At 44.3% G+C, this 24,319-nt stretch overlaps 1 protein-coding gene across 5 annotated transcripts in view; it reads right to left on the reverse strand.

Annotated features, from left to right (window-relative positions):
- Nucleotides 1-24,319, reverse strand: part of myo9aa (myosin IXAa) — a 141,138-nt gene that overhangs the window by 91,226 nt on the left and 25,593 nt on the right. For 4 of the 5 annotated variants that reach the window (XM_079497070.1, XM_079497072.1, XM_079497071.1 and 1 more), the window contains exons 2-4: nt 18,820-19,311; nt 18,382-18,613; nt 17,390-17,713 (exon numbers count right to left, since the gene is read on the reverse strand). In XM_079497070.1, the coding sequence (XP_079353196.1) occupies nt 17,390-17,713; nt 18,382-18,613; nt 18,820-19,172 (909 nt within the window). In that variant the 5' untranslated portion in view covers nt 19,173-19,311. The remainder of the gene's footprint in view (nt 1-17,389; nt 17,714-18,381; nt 18,614-18,819; nt 19,312-24,319) is intronic. The other variant, XM_079497069.1, reaches the window with a different exon arrangement.

Genomic DNA, 24,319 nt, shown 5'->3' on the forward strand with positions numbered 1-24,319 from the left:
CCCACCTACACACCACTACCACTGGTCTTACACACACACACACACACACACACACACACACACACACACACACACACACACACTACCTATCAGCCCCGGGATTCCTTCAAAATAGGAGCTCTGGGGTGCCGGGAAGACACGTGTGTGTGTGTGTGTGTGTGTGTGTGTGTGTGTGTGTGTGTGTGTGTGTGTGTGTGTGTGTGTGTGTGTGTGTGTGTGTGTGTGTGTGTGTGTGTGTGTGTGCACGCGTGTGTGTGCGTGCAGTACAGAGCGTGTGTACTACAGTATTATACAGGTACTGTATGTGTGTGTGTGTAGCGTGACCGGTCTGTCATTATACAGGGCACATTGCTAAAGCTCCTGTAGCTAGGAAAGCTGCGACAGGTGGTCTTATCAGTGACACACCCGTACAGTATGTAGGCCACCTGTCAAACATTAGTGTGTCAACCCTAAGGATAGATGTTGATGTAAGGATGTCAAACATTAGTGTGCCAACCCTAAGGCTAGAGATGTAAGGATGTCAAACATTAGTGTGCCAACCCTAAGGCTAGACGTTGATGTAAGGATGTCAAACATTAGTGTGCCAACCCTAAGGCTAGACGTTGATGTAAGGATGTCAAACATTAGTGTGCCAACCCTAAGGCTAGACGTTGATGTAAGGATGTCAAACATTAGTGTGCCAACCCTAAGGCTAGACGTTGATGTAAGGATGTCAAACATTAGTGTGCCAACCCTAAGGCTAGACGTTGATGTAAGGATGTCAAACATTAGTGTGCCAACCCTAAGGCTAGACGTTGATGTAAGGATGTCAAACATTAGTGTGCCAACCCTAAGGCTAGACGTTGATGTAAGGATGTCAAACATTAGTGTGCCAACCCTAAGGCTAGACGTTGATGTAAGGATGTCAAACATTAGTGGGCCAACCCTAAGGCTAGACGTTGATGTAAGGATGTCAAACATTAGTGTGCCAACCCTAAGGCTAGACGTTGATGTAAGGATGTCAAACATTAGTGTGCCAACCCTAAGGCTAGAGTAGACGTTGATGTAAGGATGTCAAACATTAGTGTGCCAACCCTAAGGCTAGAGTAGACGTTGATGTAAGGATGTCAAACATTAATGTGCCAACCCTAAGGCTAGACGTTGATGTAAGGATGTCAAACATTAGTGTGCCAACCCTAAGGCTAGACGTTGATGTAAGGATGTCAAACATTAGTGGGCCAACCCTAAGGCTAGACGTTGATGTAAGGATGTCAAACATTAGTGGGCCAACCCTAAGGCTAGACGTTGATGTAAGGATGTCAAACATTAGTGTGCCAACCCTAAGGGCCGATTCATACTCCTATTTTACCGCTGTTTCGGCGCTGTAGTGCCGAAATGATTTCGGCTCGTCAGAAATTTTCAGTAGCACAGAAGAGCCGACTTTAGGACGGTACCCGCCCCCCCGAACCTCAAATGACGTCACATTGTAGGCTCTACAGAGCCGAACCGACTTTTATTCGGCTCTAAAATAGGAGTATGAATCGCGCCTAAGGCTAGACGTTGATGTAAGGATGTCAAACATTAGTGGGCCAACCCTAAGGCTAGACGTTGATGTAAGGATGTCAAACATTAGTGTGCCAACCCTAAGGCTAGACGTTGATGTAAGGATGTCAAACATTAGTGTGCCAACCCTAAGGCTAGACGTTGATGTAAGGATGTCAAACATTAGTGGGTCAACCCTAAGGCTAAAGGATGTGCTGAGGTGCTGTGAGACAGTGTATAGGCCTGAGGGAGTGACTTAGCACAATCACTACACCAGAGCTAATTAACCCACATGGTCACAGCAGAAACAAGGTCAATCCAATTAGTTAGTTCTGAGACACAAACAATCCCATGCAAATCCAATATCTGTCCCCTTCCAGCCTTTTCTTTCTCTTTCTTTTCTCCTTTCCTCCTTTCTTTCTTTCTTTCCTCCTTTCTTTCTTTCTTTCTCTCTTTCTTTCTTTCATCCATCGTCTGAATGACCTGAAGCAGACACGAAAAGACCTGTTTTCTAGATTAAAAGAGTCCTTGGATTAACCCAACATCTTGGTTTCCACCAATGAAAAGTATTAACACGTTGATTGCCAGGTGTTCAATACTTTTCATTAGTTGAAATGCATTTTCTTAAATGCAATCAATAAGCAATTAGCAAATTTAGCAATTTAAATATCAGATAATCTATAAAAACAAAATCACACCTGTGTGAAGTGAGGGGCACTCTTATCATCACTTATGTGCCGTTTCTGTCATAGCCCCCAAACTGTGGAATGAGCTCCCTTCCCATGTGAAACTGGCCCCCACCATAGAGACTTTTAAATCTCGCTTTAAGACCCACCTGTACACCTTGGCTTTTAATTCCGTTTGAGAGTGTTTTTCTGTGGCTTTGTTGTTATGTGTCCTTTTCTACTGTGTGGTTTTGCTGGTGTCTTATGTTTTAGCTTTATAGTGAATTTAGCTTTTAACTTTCTGTACAGCACTTTGTAAACCTTGAGTTGTGAAATGTGCTATATAAATAAAGTGGCTTGGATTGGATACATTCTTCATTCATTGTCAATGGTAATTGTTTAGGACAAAAATAGCCGATTTGCTCAGACACATATGAGGTAAACTCTCCATTCGTTGTCAATGGGAATGTAATGTTTTTGTAGGACTGAAATAGCCAATTTGCTCAGACACATAATGACATAAGTTCTCTTTCCATTGTCAATGGGAATTTAATGTGTGTAAGATGAAAATCTACACTAACAGCTGATATACGAGGGGCTAGCGCAATATATGACATCTACACTAATAGCTGATATACGAGGGGCTAGCGCAATATATGACAGATGTTGTTGAAAGGACCAGTGATGTCTTTCTTTTAGACAGCTCGGGATATGATAGGCAGTTAAAATGACTTTGGGCGGGAAATATATCTCTCCGGTCACAAGAAGAGGAAGGGAAAAAAAGAAGACTCCAGTGCCGAGCCCCTTCATTGTTGTCATTGTTGTGGACAGTCAGTCAGTGAGTCATTCACAATACCACAGGCAACATTCCACAAGGAACAAGAACTTTATTCTTAGCGTGGTGTGGTGGTGACACTTCTCTTACTGGGACGGGAGGGAGGGGCCGGCAGAGTGCCGCTCTATTTACCAGTGTGTGTGTGTGTGTGTGTGTGTGTGTGTGTGTGTGTGTGTGTGTGGCCCCTTTTTGAAACTAGCTCCTCGCCACTCGCCCTACACACTTCCACTCGGTTTGAGCATAGATATATAAATAACTGAGACGCAATGCAATGCAAGTGTATGGAAGGGGGATTCCGGTGCCGTCTCTATTATTGATATATCTATGCACAAACCGAGTGGAAGTGTGTAGGGCGAGGGACGAGGAGCTAGTTTCAAAAAGGGGGTGTGTGTCCTGAATGTGACCCCAATCAGCATTAGCTGCAGGGGTCAATGGGTCGTGCTCAGACATGGGGACATACATACAGACCTACACACTCCATCACTCATAGGCAGTTGGCACCGCTCAAAAATCACAGCAGTGGAAAATCCATCAGTGAAAAATGTCAGCCAGCCAGTGCATTCTAATGGACAGAAGCCACGACGAGCCGTGTCATTATTGGGAGGTGGTTGTTTTGCACAAGTAGCCATTTATTTACCTCCGGTTTGAGGAGACCAATTATTAACAATTTTATTAGGCCTCAGACTGATCGCAAGTTTGGTACAGGACAGGTGCTGTGTATATTTATGTATGCTGATATGCATGTATAGATTCAAAAAAGAAAGGCACAGGTTGCAAGATTTAAAATATATATATATTTTGACTAGACTAGAGATATTTTGGCATGAGTAAGCATCCACAAAGACTTTTTAAAACAACTCTGAACATCCGCTCCGTGACACATTCTGGACAACAGAGAGTCGCAAAGGACACATATATAGCCAGCTGCAGATGGACAAAGTCAAGGCCAGTGAAGGAGAGAGAGAGTGTGTGTGCGTGTGCGTGTGTGCGTGCGTGCGTGCGTGCGGTTTAATCTAAGAGAAGTTGAAAGTCGATACAAAACAGAGATTTCAGTCTCTGTTTCCGCCTCTGTTTCCCATCATTCAGAGGGACAGAGTGTGCCTCTGTTTCCCATCATTCAGAGGGACAGAGAGAGCAAAACTGAATGGAAAGTATTGAGCTATTATTCCATGATTGCTGGAAACAAAAAAGAGCCATGGAGAGCATCTCCCTCTCTGCATAACATTAATAAAGAAAGGAGCCAATGGTTCATGGAGGCCATCTCCCTCCCTGCATAATATTCCTACTATGTGACAAAGATAATGAATGATACTGAATGTATACAACACTTTTCCAAACAAGGTTACAAAGTGCTGTACATATACAGGAGCTGCATACAGTTAAAACAGCATACATAAAATCAACACATAGAATCAATGGGTAACAAAAAACAAAAAAAGAACACAATAAAAGACAATTAAAAACAAACACAAAAAGCTGAAAGAGGCAAAAACCACCAAGAAACGGCCTTAAGATAAAGATAGGTTTTTAGAAGTGATTTATAGGAAGACAGTGATTTTGCTAGCCTCAGCTCCACAGGCAGGGCGTTCCAAAGCGGACTGCGGATGCCTGACAAAGAATAAAGGCTTTCCTGTCCTCTTTGTTTCTATGTGGCCCAGTAAGTGCAGGTGTATCTAGACCAGTAGGACAGCTGCACTGTGTGTGTGTGTGTGTGTGTGTGTGTGTGTGCCCGCGTGCGTGCGTGCGTGCGTTGCTGACAGGGCACCTGTACTCTCTCACATGCCGCGGCTGGCGGTGTAAATAAAGACCCTGTAAGCGAGTGGACATGCACAGAGGCACACTGTTAGCCTAGCAGCTGCCTGTGTCCACTGACTGGCTAGTTGGCTCACACAAGAGTTGCAGTGTGAGGGTAATTCAATGATGCCAAATGACAATTAGCCAACGAACTAAATGTGAAATGACTTCAGGAGGATGCCAGAGATAAATTCGTAAAGAGAATGCAATGTGTTTCAAGTTTCAACCCTGAATTAAACAGTGGACGATATTAGTACGTATCATATCGATGATACCATTTCTTACTCAACACCATAAAACATCTCATCTTATGAATCCATTAATTCTCCAGTGCTTTGCTTTAGATCAGGTATTCAGGTTTGTTGGGCGTTTTAACTTTAATAAAGTACCCTGATTTTATATCCGCCCTCTCCATTTGTAACTGTTTTGTAGGGCTCGGACGACCCCTCTTCTTTCTAGCTCTAAAGTCCATTTCATCCTTGAAGCACCAACCGTAATTATTTTCCTGATTTTCATCCACAGAGACGGAGCCAGAGATATAAGATAAAGTACAGGATTGTACATCTGGGATTAGTTCAACATTTACAGTAGACATCGTCTGTCACATCGTCTGTCACACCTCAAAGGAAGAGCATTTTTTTAAAGCATTTAAATCACATCAAAAAATCAAATCATAATGTTCAACTCAAAGAAATCTCTCAGAAATCAACACTCTCACAGTTTTAACGTGCAACACTTTCTTTCCAACTCCGTCTGGCACCTGGCCTGGGCCATGGCTCAGCGGTCCAGGCACCTTGGCTTGTAGTCCAGTCTGGCACCTGGCCTGGGCCATGGCTCAGCGGTCCAGGCACCTTGGCTGGTAGTCCAGTCTGGCAGTGTGCCGCGGGTTCGACTCCCGATCCCGACGGCCTTTACTGCATGTCACCCACCCCCATCTCTCTCCCCATTTCCTGTCAGCCTACTGTCTGTCCCTCCTCTATAAAAAATATAAAAATAAAGGCGAAAGCCATAAAAAAACATAAAATAAATTAAAAAAATTAAAAAACTCAGTCTGGCACCTCAAACTAAGCCGCGTCACTTTGCATCTGGCCTGACGTGAAGGTGAAACTGGAGATTCTGTGCTCAGATCATCAGAGGCCTCCCAAGAGGAGATATACCTTAAAAGCAGAGAGCTTTCACAGAACAAGTTCTAGGCCTATTGAGTAGCCTGAAGTAATCCTTTCTTCACGTACTTAACCTGATCTACTCCAAAGACAAGAGATAATAAACACACAGACTGTCCTAACCTTAACCCCAAAAGACAAGAGATAATAAACACACAGACTGTCCTAACCTTAACCCCAAAAGACAAGAGATAATAAACACACAGACTGTCCTAACCTTAACCCCAAAAGACAAGAGATAATAAACACACAGACTGTCCTAACCTTAACCCCAAAAGACAAGAGATAATAAACACACAGACTGTCCTAACCTTAACCCCAAAAGACAAGAGATAATAAACACACAGACTGTCCTAACCTTAACCCCAAAAGACAAGAGATAATAAACACACAGACTGTCCTAACCTTAACCCCAAAAGACAAGAGATAATAAACACACAGACTGTCCTAACCTTAACCCCAAAAGACAAGAGATAATAAACACACAGACTGTCCTAACCTTAACCCCAAAAGACAAGAGATAATAAACACACAGACTGTCCTAACCTTAACCCCAAAAGACAAGAGATAATAAACACACAGACTGTCCTAACCTTAACCCCAAAAGACAAGAGATAATAAACACACACACTCTCCTCTCAGTCATCTGGAATATCATGAATGACTACCAGAACCAAACAACTGTCAGCATTATGCAACCATCCTACCAGTGTTCATTTCATCCACTAGAACTAGGAGGAAAAATGTTTGTCGACAACTTATTTTCACTGATGAAAAATAAATGACTAACTAGAAAAAGTGCCCTTCTGGGCACAGGTCTCCACCAGGAGGATAGGACTGTGTGAGATGTTTGGCAAAATGTTTAGGAGTAATATAAACATGTTTGCCTTTGATGGCAATTGGATGATTTGAGGCATTGTTCCAAAAATGTGTTTTGCAAAAATCAACCTGTTGGTGGCGCTATAACAGGCCAATGTGAAAAGGGTGGGATATATTCCTCAGCCTAGTAAGAAAATGTGTGAAAGATTTCACGTAAATTGCATGCTGCGTTCATGATTTGAGGCTTTTGTTCAAAACGGGGCAATCTTGCAAACTGTGAAAGCCAATTATAGCCAATTAGGATGGAATATGAAATATCGGACAGATCCGACTTGAGCACATGACCATAGAGATACTGTGTAACGATTTGTGAGATTTTTGGACAGAATCTGGAGGAGTAATATCAAAAAATGTGTTTTACAAAAGTCGGCCTCCTGGTGGCGCTATAAAAGGCAGATGCGGAAAATGCAGGTCAAAGGTTTGTCCTTGGCCTCTAGGGAGTGTGCATGCAACATTTCACGCAGATCGGTGCAGTTTTAGGTAAAAAATTAGAAAAGCTGCCTCATGGTGGCGCTATAACAGGCCGTTCTGGAAAATGCGGGGCAGAGGTTCATCGTTGGCATCCAGGGAGTGTGTGTGCAAAGTTTGGCATCGACCGGGTTAACGGTGCCGGAGATTAGCTGGTAACGGACGGACGGAAGGACGGACACACACACGGACGGACGGACGGACACACACACGGACGGAGTGCAAAACATACTCTCTCCCCATGCCTTCGGCCTGGTGGAGACAATAAAACTATGACTAAATCATACCACAAATAAATAAAATAAAAACTAGACTAGTAGAGTAGCGTAGAACTAAAAGACAAAGACAAATCATTGTATGTTTGGTTGTGCTCGGGTGCTCTGCAAATAGCAGGTCTACAAGCTTGTAGATCTTCTATATCCAGCATGAAAGCGAGTGTAAAACCAGTCATTACGACCATACCTTTCATGACGACGACCATTTTCCCATAAGTCATTTCAAAAAGTATTTATTTAAAGACCTTTAAAGCCTCGGTCAATGCCAACTCGGATCGTGACAAATCATGACGACTGATTTTTCTTGTTTGTTGTCATGATTTGTCACGATCCAAGTTGGCTTTGTTCGAGGCTTACAGATATTTAAATAAATGCTTTTTGAAATGTCTATGGGAAAAATGCATGGGAAATTATTTCCTGGGCCTGTCGTCGTCATGAAAGGGGGCGGGACTGCGACCTCTATAGAGAACCTCTTGAGACTCGCACCTTGAACCCAGAGCTCAAACACACAGGTGTAGCAGAGCATTGTGTGCACGGTGACACAGAAGAAGCCATGCTGTAGCCTTTAGCATACATGGCTTCACCTGTGTCTTAGGTTACTGCACAAGCACATCAGTGTAAACAGATAAACACAGAGAGTTCACTACCCTGAGAGAGAGAGAGGAAAAAAGACCACTTTCAGAGCACTGTAAATCTCAGTTGACCCCGCCCTGTTGGCAGTGGTCCAGTAATACACACTAATCCTACTCAGTATAGAGGGATATTTCTGAGGAGAATGAGTGTGAGTGTGAGTGTGAGTGTGAGTGTGTGTGTGTGTGTGTGTGTGTGTGTGTGTGTGTGTGTGTGTGTGTGTGTGTGTGTGTGTGTGTGTGTGTGTGTGGCAAAGGAGAAGATGCTGAGAGGTGACCTGGTCTGACTCACACTGGGACTGTTTCTGTTGGACCAGAAACACTGAGAACACAACAGGACCAAGGCACCTGTCAGCGTAGTCTCACAACAGGACCAAGGCACCTGTCAGCGTAGTCTCACAACAGGACCAAGGCACCTGTCAGCGTAGTCTCACAACAGGACCAAGGCACCTGTCAGCGTTCAAAATTCAAATTCAAATTCAAAATATATATTTACATATGTATATTTATATACCGAGTACTCAGATTTCGGGAGGTGTAGTTCCAGACTCTATATAGCATTCGGAGATTGTGGAACAGTTGTCTGGCTACGTGAGACTAGTGTCAGCGGGAATGTTGGGTAGGAGGAGTAGGACGAAGGCTCTCCGTCCTCCCGGTGAGGACTCCTCACTGGTAGGTGACGTCCTCCCGGTGAGGACTCCTCACTGGTAGGTGACGTCCTCCCGGTGAGGACTCCTCACTGGTAGGTGAGTCAGTATGATTCGACAGTATGTCCTCCTGGTAGGGACTGAAAGAAATGTGTGTGGGAGGAATTAATTGGGTAAAAATAATAGGCTACTCTTAAAAAAGTGAAAAAGGAAGGCAGTCTGCACACCGTATCTCAGCTCCCAGGTAACTTTATTGAAGATACAGTAACAACGTTTGACCCTTAACCGGTCAGGTATGAGCTGAGATACAGTGTGCGGACTGCCTTCCTTTTTCATTGTACCAATTGTTTGTTCAGCACCTGTACATTTTTGAGACGTGCGTTCTCCCCTTTGGACTCTACCCTTAACCCATTTAGGCCTGGCGTCGGAAAAGAAAAAAAACGTTCGCTCTGAAAGAATATATATTCAAAGATTTGTGCCACATTTTCACGATTTTTCAAAAATAGCAGACCTACAAGCTCATAGCGCGCCACTCGGTGGCGCGCTATGAGCTTGTAGATCTGCTATTTTTCAATAGCTAAAGTATAACATAATGCTTAGTTAAAACACCAAAAGGGGTTCCCGCCCAGAATGGGTTAAAAGAATACCTGTTCATCTCCTGAGAGGACAGAGAGACCGAGGATGAGGACACAGAGACAGAGACAGACGAGAGGAGGACACAGCTAATAGATGTTCGGCCTCTCTGAGGGCACGGTATCACTTTCCTTGTTTGTTTTTTTCCCATTGCATTTGATTAAAATGACTTGTATCTAAAACTGTTTTTTTGTATTTCATCAACTGCTCAAGCCGGGAAGACATTATTGATCTGCAGATTTGTGATGTGTAGTTATGTTTTCTTGCCCCCTCAGGATGCATGCTCGCACACATACTGCATCCCAACAGTCTTATTAAATGTAAAGGTAAACACCTGCAAAGCAAACGTCTGAACCGAGTGACACCTGGACTGAAGGTCCTGAGTGGTAGTTACACACGCTGACGACTGCTTAGAGCAGGAATACTAAAAGAAACAGACATGTTATCAGTTCTTATCTCAGCCCTTCTCCACGGAGCACTGTGACTGTCTGGAACGGGGAACATTTCTTTCACCCATCAATCTGTCAAAGGCTTGTCTCTTTTTTTGATTGATTGAATATTTTATTAGACAATAAGAAAGAAATGCAACAGCACAATGTACAGCTAGGCATATTATTTGTTTTGGTCCAAAGGGATTTCCGAAGAAAGACCTTGCGGTCTTGTTTCCATTCGGGTCCCATGCACTCACACACATAGTCAATGAACAATAATCTAAAACAGTAATTTGTCACCTCCTCTCCCTCTGACCTGCTGACAGGTGAAATTTTAGGTCTGTTTTAAAGGAGGCCAGTGATTTGCTTGTTTTAAGGGAAGGGGGCAGGGCATTCCACACCTGAATAGCAGTGCTGCGTATATGCAATGCATGTGGCTTCTTCAGACACGTATAGGACTAGAAATAGAGGATGAGGCAGATGCTCTGTGAAACAGCAGTTATGTTTCCCAGGCAGAGGATATACCGTTTCCTGCACCGAAGTTATCATTACTGAAGGAGAGCAATGGAAGACAAACGGGTCTCATGCAGAGAGACAAGATCCAAGTACAGTATATACACCATAATCTGTACAGGCTTAAAGAAGAATATATGATAATGTATAGTATATAATGCAATATACACCATAAGCTGTACAAGCTTTAAGCACTCAGGATAAAGTAATACGACATTCTTTCTGAAGCCCTCCTCCTCACTCACATCTGCGTTTCATTTATAGTTGCAGAGATAACCGGCTAAAACAAATACTTCAAGCTTTGTTTTAATGTGAAGATCTGTCATATCTAGCATCTAGCAGCACGTAAACGGTGATGGACAGCCAGGACAGTGGTTAAGTACTAGATAGGATGAGAGCAGATTTGTTGGATACTAGAATGCTTGCCCAAAAACAAGGTCGCACCGTCCGGGCCTACAGCTGGTGGAACTGCTTAGCCTAGTGTTCCTAAACGTATCTTCAGTACACTATGCCTAAATGGTTAAACCTATCCTTACTCTAACCTTAGGGGCCTTTATCACCCAAAGTTAAACCTAACTTTACTCTAACCTTAGTCCTTAGGGGCCTTTCACACCCAAAGTTCGCTTATAGAAGGTCTGGATCAAGGACCAAATGTTTAAATTGTTGCGTTTATATTTTGGTCCGGTTAGCGTTCACACAGGACTTTAAGTGATGCAAATATGTAAACAATTGACACGTGGCCATACATGCCATTGATCTATTGACACTAGGCTATTTCCATGGAAAATGTATTAATTGCCAAACTACAACTGAAAGAGTGTTTTTTTGTTTTGGTATTTTATCAAATAACCACAGTGAAAACATTTCACAGCCACTTATAGGGTTAAAACAACAAGCTAAACGCACGTATGGACGGAGGGATCGAGGAACCACACACGTCACACACACACACACACACACACACACACACACACACACACACACACACACACAAACACACACACCCATCAGTCTTGCACACCCCCTTGCCACATCAAATAATACATTTCATAATCAGAACATTAAAATATATTCTTACAAAAAAAAGGAGGGGACAAGTTGAAACATCTCTCTCTCTCTCTCGGCACATAGTCACAGACATATTATAGCCTACGACCTGCCAAGCTCGGTTAAAAACACAGACCTGTACCACACTGTGTACCATGCCGTGTCAATTGCTTGTAAATCTGTTCTTTTTGCGCATGACACAACCTTGTACTCAACCACAGCGCCGGCTCATACAGGGAGAAGAGAGTCTACTAAGATAAAGTTAACGTTTATTGCAGCTCATGAAGAAAGAGCAGCCGTCATATCAATAGTGATTTTCGTTAATTTCCTATATTTGGTCCTCTATAAAGTCTGACTGCGTTCAGCTCAGGAAAACTATGCCAAAACCAAAACTTAACCTCAGAAAAACTATAAGTAAAAGTAAGCCTTGCAGAGCCATGAGGCCCATAGGGCAGGAGCCTATCTCCTGTTTCTGTAGCGTGATGCAGCTTGATGTACAAGTACACCCCGTGTACATGACGCTAGTATGTCGCAGGGACTTACCCCCAATCCAACCCTTGATGCTGAGTGCCAAGCAGGGAGGCACTGGGTCCCATTTTTCAGAGTCTTTGGTATGACCCGGCCGGGGATCGAACCCCGACCTCCCAGTCTCAGGGCGGACACTCTAACCACAAGGCCGCTGAGCTGATCCTTTTTCTAACCTTAACCTTAGTAAAACAAATAGGCCTACAAGAATACAAGAACCGCCCCACCCCAGAGAAGTTTGTAGGTGAGAGATAAAGATTGAGAGAAAAAACAAATTCTGTTGCACAAAATAATAACTGATGCATTCTATTCATAAATCTCCTTTTTAATACTTCTTTTGCACAAGAGTAATCACGATAACGTGCTGCTACTTGTACTGTACGTCTCCAATCCAGGCATCAATCTACATCAGTCCAACAATTGATTAGCATGAACACACTTAAGTGACGGGGCTTGTCAGGACGGTAACAGTTAACCACTGCTATTGGCAAGCCTCCAAAGAGACGGAGACGTTTGTAAGTGATATCTGCCATGAAGAGTTACATGCTGCATGTGGATCTGCATGCCTGGACCCCAGTGGTGGTAAAAGTACTCACACATTTTATACCTCAATGCAGAAATACTAGTAAAAGTCAAGTATTCAACATTCACTTGAGTAAAAGTACAAAAGTATTGGCAACATGTACTTAAAGTACCAAAAGTAAACTAAGACTTACAGCCTTACAAAAGTAAAACTTTTCAGATGACTAAAATGTAAGTAAAACTAAATGAAATTATGTAAGTAAAACTAAATTAAATTTTGTTCAAAAGACAGACTAAAACCAGATAAGAAGTTGCTGTCAAAATGAACACTGATGTGAAAGAAGGTAGGTAAAGAAGCATGCATGTGCTGTGTTCAGCAAATCTTCCTTGAAACATTACACATTTCTAGCGTTTTCAAGAACATATATCCTTTGTCAATGCTCACATGTTACAGTAGTAACATCTTCTGTTACCCAGAACCTGCAGAACTATTTTATTGCTATTAGTTATGCTCTCAAATTAACTATGCCTTAAATACCTAGAACTCAGAGATAATACAGTGCATTACAGTAAAATAAACACTATATACTGTAATACATTAGTTGTGTATGTACTTCCTAAGGTCCTATAGTGTTCTTGGCTTTCGGCCAAGATTCTTCGCTAACCACTCGTTAGCCGAAAAGAACATTTTCTGCTAAACTCTGCCGGCCTGTTTGTCTGCCTAGCCTGTGGCGCTAAATTGTGATAACAGCGAGGGGTGCTGCTAAGCTTTCTGGCCCCTTAACAAGATGTGACACTGGGCCCCCCACCACGATGCGTCTACTGCATAGACTCATGCTCAGACGCAACCTATATGCAACTTATTGCTGCATACCACATACATACTTGTCTCTATAATTACCCAATAGAGAAGCATGTAGAAGGAAATGAAGATGAAGTATTGGTCTATGACGTTATGAGCTGCCTGCCTGCCTGCCTGCCCCCCCGCCCGCCCGCCTGCCTGCCTGCTTGCCTGCCTGCCTGCCTGCCCCCCCGCCCGCCCCCCGCCCGCCTGCCTGCCTGCCCCCCCGCCCGCCCCCCCGCCCCCCGCCCGCCTGCCTGCCTGCCTGCCCGCCCGCCCGCCCGCCCACCTGCCTGCCTGCCTGCCTGTCTCTCAGCAGCAGCCTTCAGTCCAATGGGGAGATACAGTAGGTAATCTCTAGTGTGCAAACAGTTAGCCGCTGATCCTCTGCACTCACAAACTACTCAGTGGTGTTGCTGCATTGGAGATTAACCAGCCGTGCTGCTTACGGTACGCATTAACAGGAGAGGAGATAGGCCAGTCAACAGCATAAAGGGTAGTACAATACAGTGTGGACTCTGGAGGGGCTGGGACTACCTGAAAGAGACAGGACAGTCAATAGCACAGGACAGTACAATACAGTGTGGACTGACTGAGGCTACCTGAAGGAATATAGCACATAGGACATTAGAATAGTGTGTACTGAGGCTACCTGAAGGAATGTAGCACAGGACAGTTTGTACGCGATGTAGCTTAGGACTGCGACAAACCAGAATTCCCCTGTTCTGTTCAATGGAAGAGGAACATAATCAACAGTCTGTGGTGACATGAGGTGACGACAAACGATACTCTACTCCTAAAATATGATGATGTCACTGAGCGGAGCCTCATCTGGTACTGATACACTACTGTGCCTATGATGGTAGGATGAAGGCGTTGGGCAACGTTCTGGAATGAACATAGCCGTGTTGATTTCCTCAATCTCTATATATTGACCTTCATCAACAAATACAATCTAGACTTAAAATATTAGGGAGGGACTAGTGGAGAAGAGAACTAAAAGACAAGTCATTTAATGTTTGGTTGCACTTGTTTTTCACTCTGAAAATAGCAGATCTACAAGTTCACTTGTAGATCCATTTTTAGCATGAAACAAGTGTAAATCAGGCATTACGACGCCATCAAGGCACCGCCTAAATACATTACAAATACAACATTAACTGTAGATTTAGTCGACTAAAACTAGACACCAAAACATTTCAGACGACTAAAATAATGACAAAAACTAAATGACATTTTATTCAAAAGACTAAGAGTAAAACTAAGTCAAACTTTACTGTCAAAATCAACACTGATACAGAACTGTGCCTAGATGGTGGTAGAAAGGCGTTGAGCAACATTCTGGAATGTACTGTATACACGTCTATGTGTAGGTGATTGAAAACCAGGAGAGCAAAGAATGTGTGGCTGGCTGTGAATTAGTCAAAGCTTTCTGGACGGGCCTAGCTGTGTGGAAGTGACAAGTCCCACAACTCTGAGAATATGACTGGAATGTCTTGAGGCACGCGGAGGTGGTGGTGCAACAGTCTCTGATCTAACCACTGCTGCCAAGGCCTCTCGGCTTCCTTCACTGACACCTTTAGAGTGGGAACACGTTGCACTGTGAGACTGTGAACGCTGTTGGAAAAAGTACTGAAATATACTCAAAAAGAAAAAGTAACAATACTGCAATGTAGAAACACTGTAACTCTGTTACAAGAAAAATGGAATTGAAAATGTACTTGAGTTAAAGTACAAATGTATTGGTATCAAAATGCACTTAGAAGTACCAAAAGTAGAAAGTACTCGTTGTGCAGGATTTATAAAATGGATAAAAAAAATCTTTTGAAAATAGCAGATCTACAAGCTCACTATGCGTCGCAAGCTTGCAACCCATTGTGAGCTTGTAGATCTGCTATTTTCAAATGGTCGAAATGTATATAGAGCTGCAGTGGTTAATGTTTGTTTTGTAATAATAATCTACAAAGTAACTAACTAAAAATGTCAAATAATTGTAATGGAGTAAAAGTACAATATTTTCATGTGTTGAAAATTGGAAACACTCCAGTAAAGTAAATAATTCCTCCTGTACTGAGTAATGTACTTAGTTAATTTACACCACTGACTGTGAATACCATATGCAGTAAAAATGTTAAGCCTGATTTCTACCGGTTGCACACCGGTCTACTGTACAAGGGTCACATGTACATCAGCTATTGTCAGTGGCACTTGCAACCAAGTATAAAATCCAAACTTGGTTTATGTTTTGTTTGGAAAACCGCCGCACGTTCAAAAGCCTTTTTAGGTGAGCAGTCAGCATTCCAATAAGAATTGGGACATTACTGTAGATATAACCACAACGTTACAATGTTACACCAACACTACGGCTGTAAACATTGGTAGTCCTACTACCTAATGCTTAATGTTATACACCAACACTATGGCTGTAAACATTGGTAGTCCTACTACCTAATGCTTAATGTTACACACCAACACTATGGCTGTAAACATTGGTAGTCCTACTACCTAATGCTTAATGTTATACACCAACACTATGGCTGTAAACATTGGTAGTCCTACTACCTAATGCTTAATGTTATACACCAACACTATGGCTGTAAACATTGGTAGTCCTACTACCTAATGCTTAATGTTATACACCAACACTACGGCTGTAAACATTGGTAGTCCTACTACCTAATGCTTAATGTTATACACCAACACTACGGCTGTAAACATTGGTAGTCCTACTACCTAATGCTTAATGTTATACACCAACACTATGGCTGTAAACATTGGTAGTCCTACTACCAAAAAAGGGACAACTTTTTTCTAATAAAGTTGTCCCTTTCTTGTTCCCCCCCTGGCCCCAACACATGTAAAGCGTATTTGAGTGTTAAGAAAAGCGCTATATAAATCCCAGATAATTATTATTATTATTACCTAATGCTTAATGTTATACACCAACACTACGGCTGTAAACATTGGTAGCTCTACTACTGTACCTAATGCCTACTGTATGAAGAGAAGCTCCTCTGTGTACTACTGTATATAATCCACACACAGCTGGACTCAAACTGTAATGAAGCCGTTTATGGAGCAGACATAACTCTGAGCGGGTCCTGGAGACAGATTTTTTTTGCCAAAGCACAGTTGCATAACTAATATTATACAAGACACACAGCAGCTCACATGAACACCAAACCAATACGCATGCAGTAGTTCATCCACATGATGGACATAAGGGCGGCGGTGGCTCAGGGCTAGAGTGGCCGCTTGGCAACCGGAAGGTTCCCAGTTTGATCCCGGACTCCCCCAGAGTTAGTGTCGAAGTGTCCTTTAGCAAGACTCTGAACCACTAATTGCTCCTGATGTGCAGGTTGGTGCCTTGCATGGTTTCCTCCGCCTTTGGTGTATGAATGTGCGAGCGCACGCGCGCGCATGTGTGTGTGTGTGTGTGTGTGTGTGTGTGTGTGTGTGTGGATAAAGGCGCTATATAAATGGACCATTTACCAACACCAAACCAACACGGCTGCTGTAGTTTATCCACATGAATGGTATTCATCCCTTTTTTCTGCATCATTATTGGTCTAGGCTAGAGTGATGCAACTTATACAGGGCAATCGTGCATTTTCCATGGACAAATATGTGTTGTCAACAACAATGGTATGCAAACAAAAGTGGCGGTCCACTTATCAGAGTAGTCACAATAAAACCAATCTCTCTCGAGAACAGATTCCGAGCTGTGCTGCTGAATCTGTCGGCAGGGGCATTCAGAACGTGTGTATACATTGGGGGTTAGTGGAATGAAAATAAAAGCATCCCACCGGAAGAGGAGGGCTGAGGGCGGGACCAAACAGGCCAACATCCTGTTATCCACATTCTACTGGGCAGAGCCCCCAGAGGAAATGTTTTGGCCCATGGGTTCCCAGATTGCAATAAAACAAATTAATTCAGCGTATGAAGCATCTTTCAATCAAGCTCATGCATGGTACCAAAATGTGTGTTTGTTTTCTGCCTACCTCCAGTACCGGTCCTGCCCCGAGGATGATCTGCTCCACCCCGCTGGCGAAGCCCTTCTGGCTGAGCGCCGTCAGGTGGTGGATGAGGAAGTTGGTGCTCTGGGTCTTGCCCGAGCCGCTCTCCCCGGAGATGACGATGCACTGGTTCCTCTGCCGCTGCAGCATGGCGTGATACGCCACGTCGGCCACGGCGTAGATGTGCGGTTCCATCTCGCCCAGCGCGTGATTGTCGTACATCTTCACGTACTTGGGGTTGTAGATGGGCAGGAACTTGAAGGGGTTGATGACGATGAGGATGCTCCCCACGTACGTGTAGATCCGCTCCTAGTGGGGGTGGGGGGGGTTGGGGGGGGGATTGTCGCAATTATTACATGATCGGTCCGAACGCAATTATTCCAGAGGGTCGCAATTATTTTTGTCATGATCTTGTTGAAAAATGTTCATACAAACAATAGCTGAAATACGCTTACGTTGTAAGCTTGTAGATCTGCTTTTTCCGCTATTTTAAGTATAACATTTATAAACACTTCAGTAATTTCTTGTTATATTTCAGGTATTTGTCATATCTGCCCTGTGGACTTTTTATGACAAAGCCTAAAAGCCAAACAGAATTGTAATTTCTACTCACTAAATGTTCCAATTTCCAACTAATTACTTGAAGCGATATAACGCGCCTGTAGTTCATTTGTCAATGAGACCTGCGTGGTCCCGTGAATTTGTTGCGTACGTGCTCGTTTCATGCACGCGCCCGCAACTCACCAGACCTGGATACCGTTTAGCTTTTTTTTTACGCTTGCGTTGTTGCGCCCCTCTTGAGCAGACCTGGAGGAGACCTGTCGTTGATCCAGGCAACAACGCCTGCGTTCCTCGCTTCACGTTTGAAAGGCCCGTAAGGCTGACAGCAGCCCCTACATCTCCACGATACGATCATTGTGAGTGTTTTTTGTCATCACGATAAACAATAACAGCGACTATGGTTCCGTGATCCCTACCTGGCGGAAGCGTGAGCGCAGGTTGTCCAGCAGAGAGCGCTCCGTCAGCTCGGGCAGGCGGCACAGGTCGGGGTGGTGACCTCCGCGCGGCTCGGGCTGCGGCAGCAGGCCTCGCTCCACCATGCCCCGCCTCTCCTCCGTCACCCGCAGCCACATCTGGAGGCTGCCGCCGTAGTGGATGGAGCCGTCCAGGTTCTTGAGGCGAAGCAGGAAGCGGTAGTCCTCCCCACCGCTATGGGATGGTGTGGAAAAGAGACCAACATTTAAATCGATTGCTTATTTCTGTGGACGCATTCCCTGCCGTTGACAGAGATCTACGCCAAGTCTAATCCAACGCTTCACCTTCATCATAATAATAAATACGCACACACACACATACAGTATATCAATTAATATTCCATTTCTATCCTATTAAGGATTAAATGGAACATTCCGTACCCGCCGGCGCAGAAGGAGCGCTGCTCCAGAGCCACGCGCGGCCACAGCATCATCCTCTGGACGGGGCAGTCGCTGGGGTTGAGGATCCACTCCTCGCCGCCAAACTCCTTCACCTCGGCCAGCACGTAGCACTTGGCCCGGTCCAGCTCCAGCCGCTCCAGGACCCGCTCGATGGCGTCCGCGGCCGTGGTGGTCTTGCGGGCGCTGACCGGGCAGTAGATGGTCCCCTCGGCCAGGTCGCCAGGGTAGATGCGGACGGTGAACTCAGAGTTCTCGAAGCGCTGCCGGCGGCCGAGCGTGCCCATGCCGCCGATGCCTCCGCCACCGCCGCCCTCGCCATCACGAGCAGTCATGGCGGAGCAGAGGGGTTCCCATTAAGCACGTCCTTCACTGGGCCTGGAGCTTCAAGGTCCTTCACTGGGGCTGTGGAGGGGAACCAGCTTCAAGGTCCTTCACTGGGGCTGTGGAGGGAACCAGCTTCAAGGTCCTTCACTGTGAAGAAGGACACACATAAGACATAACGGGATCAATAAACGCACAGATATGAATGATTCTGTCCACACAGCAATCACAGAGCGCCGAACAACTGTCTACATTAAGCTACAGGTCCGCAGTGTCATGGAGTACATCTCACTCAGCTGGATGAGTGCTCCACCTACACATCTTGGTGTACTTGACAATATTCACACTGCTGTCCGGCTGTGGAACAGCCTACCAGAGCATGTAGTTGATTCCATCACATACAATGGTCTTCAAACCTACAAAACAGAGTAGACATCTCCTGAACACCCCTCACGCTGGCTGCAGTGAACCGTAAGATCGGCCAATGGATGCTTGACTATTGTTCACAATTGCATCTAATGACAAATAAACAAATAAAAACCTGGCAATGTAAAAAAGAAAAGCAGCAGTGATTTGATCCTCCATCTAACGCTCGCCAATTTAAGCGCATCGTGGCAAAAACTAATCTCACCAGATAATTTAGTCAGATCCTGACACAAACTAACTGTGTGGTAAATTATGTAATCTACAAAAGTACCGAATGCCAAACATGCACACTCATGACCGGGAAAGGATAAATCCTCTGGATCTGTTGGATTAACATAAAAACACACAAAGTCACACGTGTGTACGTGTACACGCATGCACGCACGCACGCACACACACAAACACACACACACACGCACACACACACACACACATCACCAATGCCAAGACTAGCAGCTGCCATCCTCTTACTGAATACACAATCACACCATTCACAAGTTCCCTCTTTAATACACAGCGGAGGGCCATGGGGTTAGTGTGGGTTACTGTGGACTAGTGTTAGTAAAGGTGGCCTTACACTAGCCGATAATCGGGCATTTTTTGACGCTCGGGGGGTGCCCGACTCAATCGATCTGCTCGGGGCCGCTCAAAGCGCGATCGGGATCGGCCCGATCAACATCAAGAATGTTTGATATTTGCTCTGCCCCGCTCCGATTATCCTGTAGTGTGTGGTGCTATCAGATTTCAGATTGAAAAAAATCGGCTAGTGTAAGGCCACCTTTAGTGTGGGTTAGAGTGTGTGTGTGTGTGTGTGTGTGTGTGTGTGTGTGTGTGTGTGTGTGTGTGTGTGTGTGTGTGTGTGTGTGTGTGTGTGTGTGTGTGTGCGCAAGATTAGATTTTAGTATATTACCGTAAATGTGCATAACTGCCAATACTGACACTAATACGGTCTTATATGTATGTATATATATTTTTTATTTTATTATAAGTTCCCACAACTTCTTCCTGTTTTAGTTGTGTGCATTAGAAATTGAAACCTGGCTTACAAAGAACGTCCACAATGCATTAGCTGCCAAACAACACAGTCCCCTCTCTGTCAGATATACCAGGAACCTCTTAGTTGTGTTGCCAGGACTTTAAAAACAGCACACAGCGGGGATAAAAGAAAACAGGAAATGGAACAGGGACGCATAAAGGCAGCGCACCTCCAGCTGGGACCTGATAGAATGCTGCACCATAACATTGCTTGGTCATTTCCTGTCAGTCCTATTCAACCTGCTGCCTGCACAACCTTGTGTTGCCATAGCAACCTGCATGTAGTAAACATGTGTTACAACAGCTATGTGCCACTTTCAAAACAGACACACACATGTGAAACACAAACCCAGAGAGAGAGAGAGAGAATAAGGCTGTCACAATTCCAAATTTAAGTTGGTGATAAATTGTCACAAATAATTGCGATTAACGATTTAATTGTGTTTTTAGCATTGAACATTGGAACTTTGATATGAATCTAAGTGAAATTTCAGATTGCCTTTAACGCTTCGTAATCAAAAATTCAAGTAACTTAAATACTGTATACAAAGAAATTACTGACATGTAATCATTTCACACTGTAATTATTTATTTTAAATAGCAGAAGAAATGTGACACGTAGTAAGCTTGTAGATCAGCTATTTCAGCTTTTTTGTAAATGTTGTGAATATCTCAAATAATTGCAATTAGACGACTATGTAATAATTGTGACAGGCCTTACAGAGAGAGAAAGAGAGAAAGAGAGAGAGAAAAAGAGAGAGAGAAAGAGAGAGAGAGACACTAGGTGCAGTTCCATTAAGCCTTTGCGAAAAAAGGAAGCGTATGTTCATTAAGTCGAAAAAAGAAAAGCGAATTGTCGGTGTTTCCATTAAACTGATAAAATGCGCAAATGAAATAAGTTCATTAAATATGCAGTAGTTGGCACTGTTTTGCCAGTAAAGTGAGGCTCATGTAAAGTAGTCCTAATCCATGTTCACACCATTGATTTAGGGATTTGATGTGCTTGTGCGTGCTCTCAGTTTAACGGACGGGACCCCATGTACTGCGCTGTAATCTGATCCCTGGTCAGCGGCTGACCGACCGTCAGCAAGTCTACAGCAAGCCAGCGGGCATCTGCTGCTTTCACAGTATTGACGACACCTATACAGTCAAAGAACGTACAAAGAACGATTTGTTGTGTAATGCTTGTCTTAATATATTCGGGGCACATGTAGCCTATATGTTGCGGGACTCGATTGGAGCATACTGGTCGTTTATACTGTAAATGTATTGATTGCAGCTGCAAACAGTTGTAAATAACTTAGCCTACACGTTTAGGTTGCTTATCTTATGCAATGAATATATAAGAATAGATGAAGCATATGCATGCATCGAAACCCAGGCAGCTAGGTTATATAAAAGTTTAGTCTACTACACCACGTGTGTGTGTGTGTGTGTGTGTGTCTTGCATCCATACAGTAGGCCGATCAACTCGGGAGGATTCAGACTTCATATGGGGTCGGGTTGGGGATCTTTGAACACACTACACAATTATTAATCGGACGGGTCGGGTAGTAGTAAATTGGGACCTTATATGTATCCACATCACTCCCTCTCCCTCTAGCCACCCTCCCATGCACCGTTCACTCCACTGCCTCCCCATCGGTTTTTTTTCCCCCAACTGTTCAAAAGCGATATAATGCGAGTTCAATGCTTTCTAATTAAAAACCTTTTCCGCAAGTGTTTCCATACACTATTTGTGCATTTCCCTTTTTTCGAAAAAGCCTAAATCCGCAACCTCCAAGCGAAAAAGTGTTTTTGCGAAAAATGGAGACTTATTCGCACTTTGATGTGTTTCCATCCAGGAGATTTTGCGCAAGAGCCTTAATGCGCAAAAAACGGCTTTATGGAAATGCACTTACAGACAGAGAGACACAGACAGACAGACAGACAGACAGACACACAGAGACAGACAGAGACAGAGAGAGAGAGAGAGAGAGACAGAGAGACAGAGAGACAGAGAGACAGACAGACAGACAGACAGACAGACAGACAGACAGACAGACAGACAGACAGACAGACAGACAGACAGACAGACAGACAGACAGACAGACAGACAGACAGACAGACAGACAGACAGACAGACAGACAGAGAGACAGAGACCTAGAGAGAGAGAGAGAGAGACACACACAGAGACAGAGAGAGACACAGACAGAGAGAGAGATGCCCAGAACAGATGGTCAGCTCACTGCTTAAAGGATAGGAGGAGATTTAGGGTTGTGACAGTGTTGGGCAGCACTACTGGCCCAATGCTGGCCGACCATCAGATGGTGTCTGGCTGGGGACAATCAACTAATGGATCCTCCTAGGAAAACAATCACATTACATCTCCACTGCTCCTTGACCACCCTCGACAGACAGACAGACAGACAGACAGACAGACAGACAGACAGACAGACAGACAGACAGACAGACAGACATGCACCCAACCCCCTGTTATTGATTGCAACTGTAACATTTCCAAACATGCAAATATCAGACGTAAATGTGTGCGTGCGTCCGTGCGTGCGTGCATGCCACGCACGCTTAGGAGTAGAGGTCTCGTGGTGGAGATAAGGCAAAGGTTTTTGCCCTGGAGGAAGTAGTCATGCTAGAAGAAACTCCCACTGGTCTCTCTCCCTATAAACCGTGTGTGTGTGTGTGTGTGTGTGTGTGTGTGTGTGTGTGTGTGTGTGTGTGTGTGTGTGTGTGTGTGTGTGTGTGTGTTAGTGTTGTCACGATACTGGATTTCTAACTTCGATATCGATATTTTGAAAAATATCAATATTCGATACGATACGATACAATTAGGGATGTTGAAAAAAGTTGAAAATCGACTCGATTTTCGACTCATGCCTTCCGCGACTCAAAAACGTATGAGTCGAAAAATCGTTTTTATTTTATTTTTTATTTTTTTTGCGCCTGTCAGCGCCGCACCTCACATGTATGCCCTGGCTGCAGTTAGAGCACCATCGTCCAAGGGTGTGGGGTGAAGGGGAAGAGTATCTTAGCAACACTGAATGCTCTGTCCCATTGGTCGTGTGCTCGTATCATGAGCCAATGGCTGCAGCTCTGAGCCCCCAGACCCCAGGTTCGCAATTCGCATCTCATTGCTCACGCTCAAAGACAGGTCCGCTCTGTTCTGAGCTGTGAGCGCTCTTCTCTTCTCGTGAAGAAAGCAGGACAGCGTTGTCAAATAAATCCCTCCGTCATTCATACTGTATTTATTCCCCGACCCGACATTAAAATACGGAACAACGTGCGTCCCGTATCAGTTCATTACGGGACTTGTGACAGGCTGCTGCAGACACTTGAGTTGGGACTAGCTGATAGCATAGCAGCCGATAGCGCCGCTGCTCCTTCAGTGTCGTTGTTTACAAAATAAAGTTTATTTTTTATTATTGGGCTTTGATCATTGTCAATTAAAACGGGCAGCGAAGGTCCTGCATCTGCACATGCCATTTTAAGAATAGAAAAGCGACTCGTACACCATTAACTTTATACTCGCACCAGAGCAGCTCAGCAACAGTAGCACACTCACATGGCTAGAGAGACAGAGTGGAGAGGGGAGGGGCTGCAGCCTGCATGCATTGCGTTCCAGTCAGGCTGCGCCGTGTGTGTGTGCTACTGGCCCCGGCTGTTGCGCAAGTGTTTTCTTCACCAACGGCAGAGGTACAA

Source organism: Electrona antarctica (assembly GCF_951216825.1).
Source record: "Electrona antarctica genome assembly, chromosome: 3".
Taxonomy (NCBI): domain Eukaryota; kingdom Metazoa; phylum Chordata; class Actinopteri; order Myctophiformes; family Myctophidae; genus Electrona; species Electrona antarctica.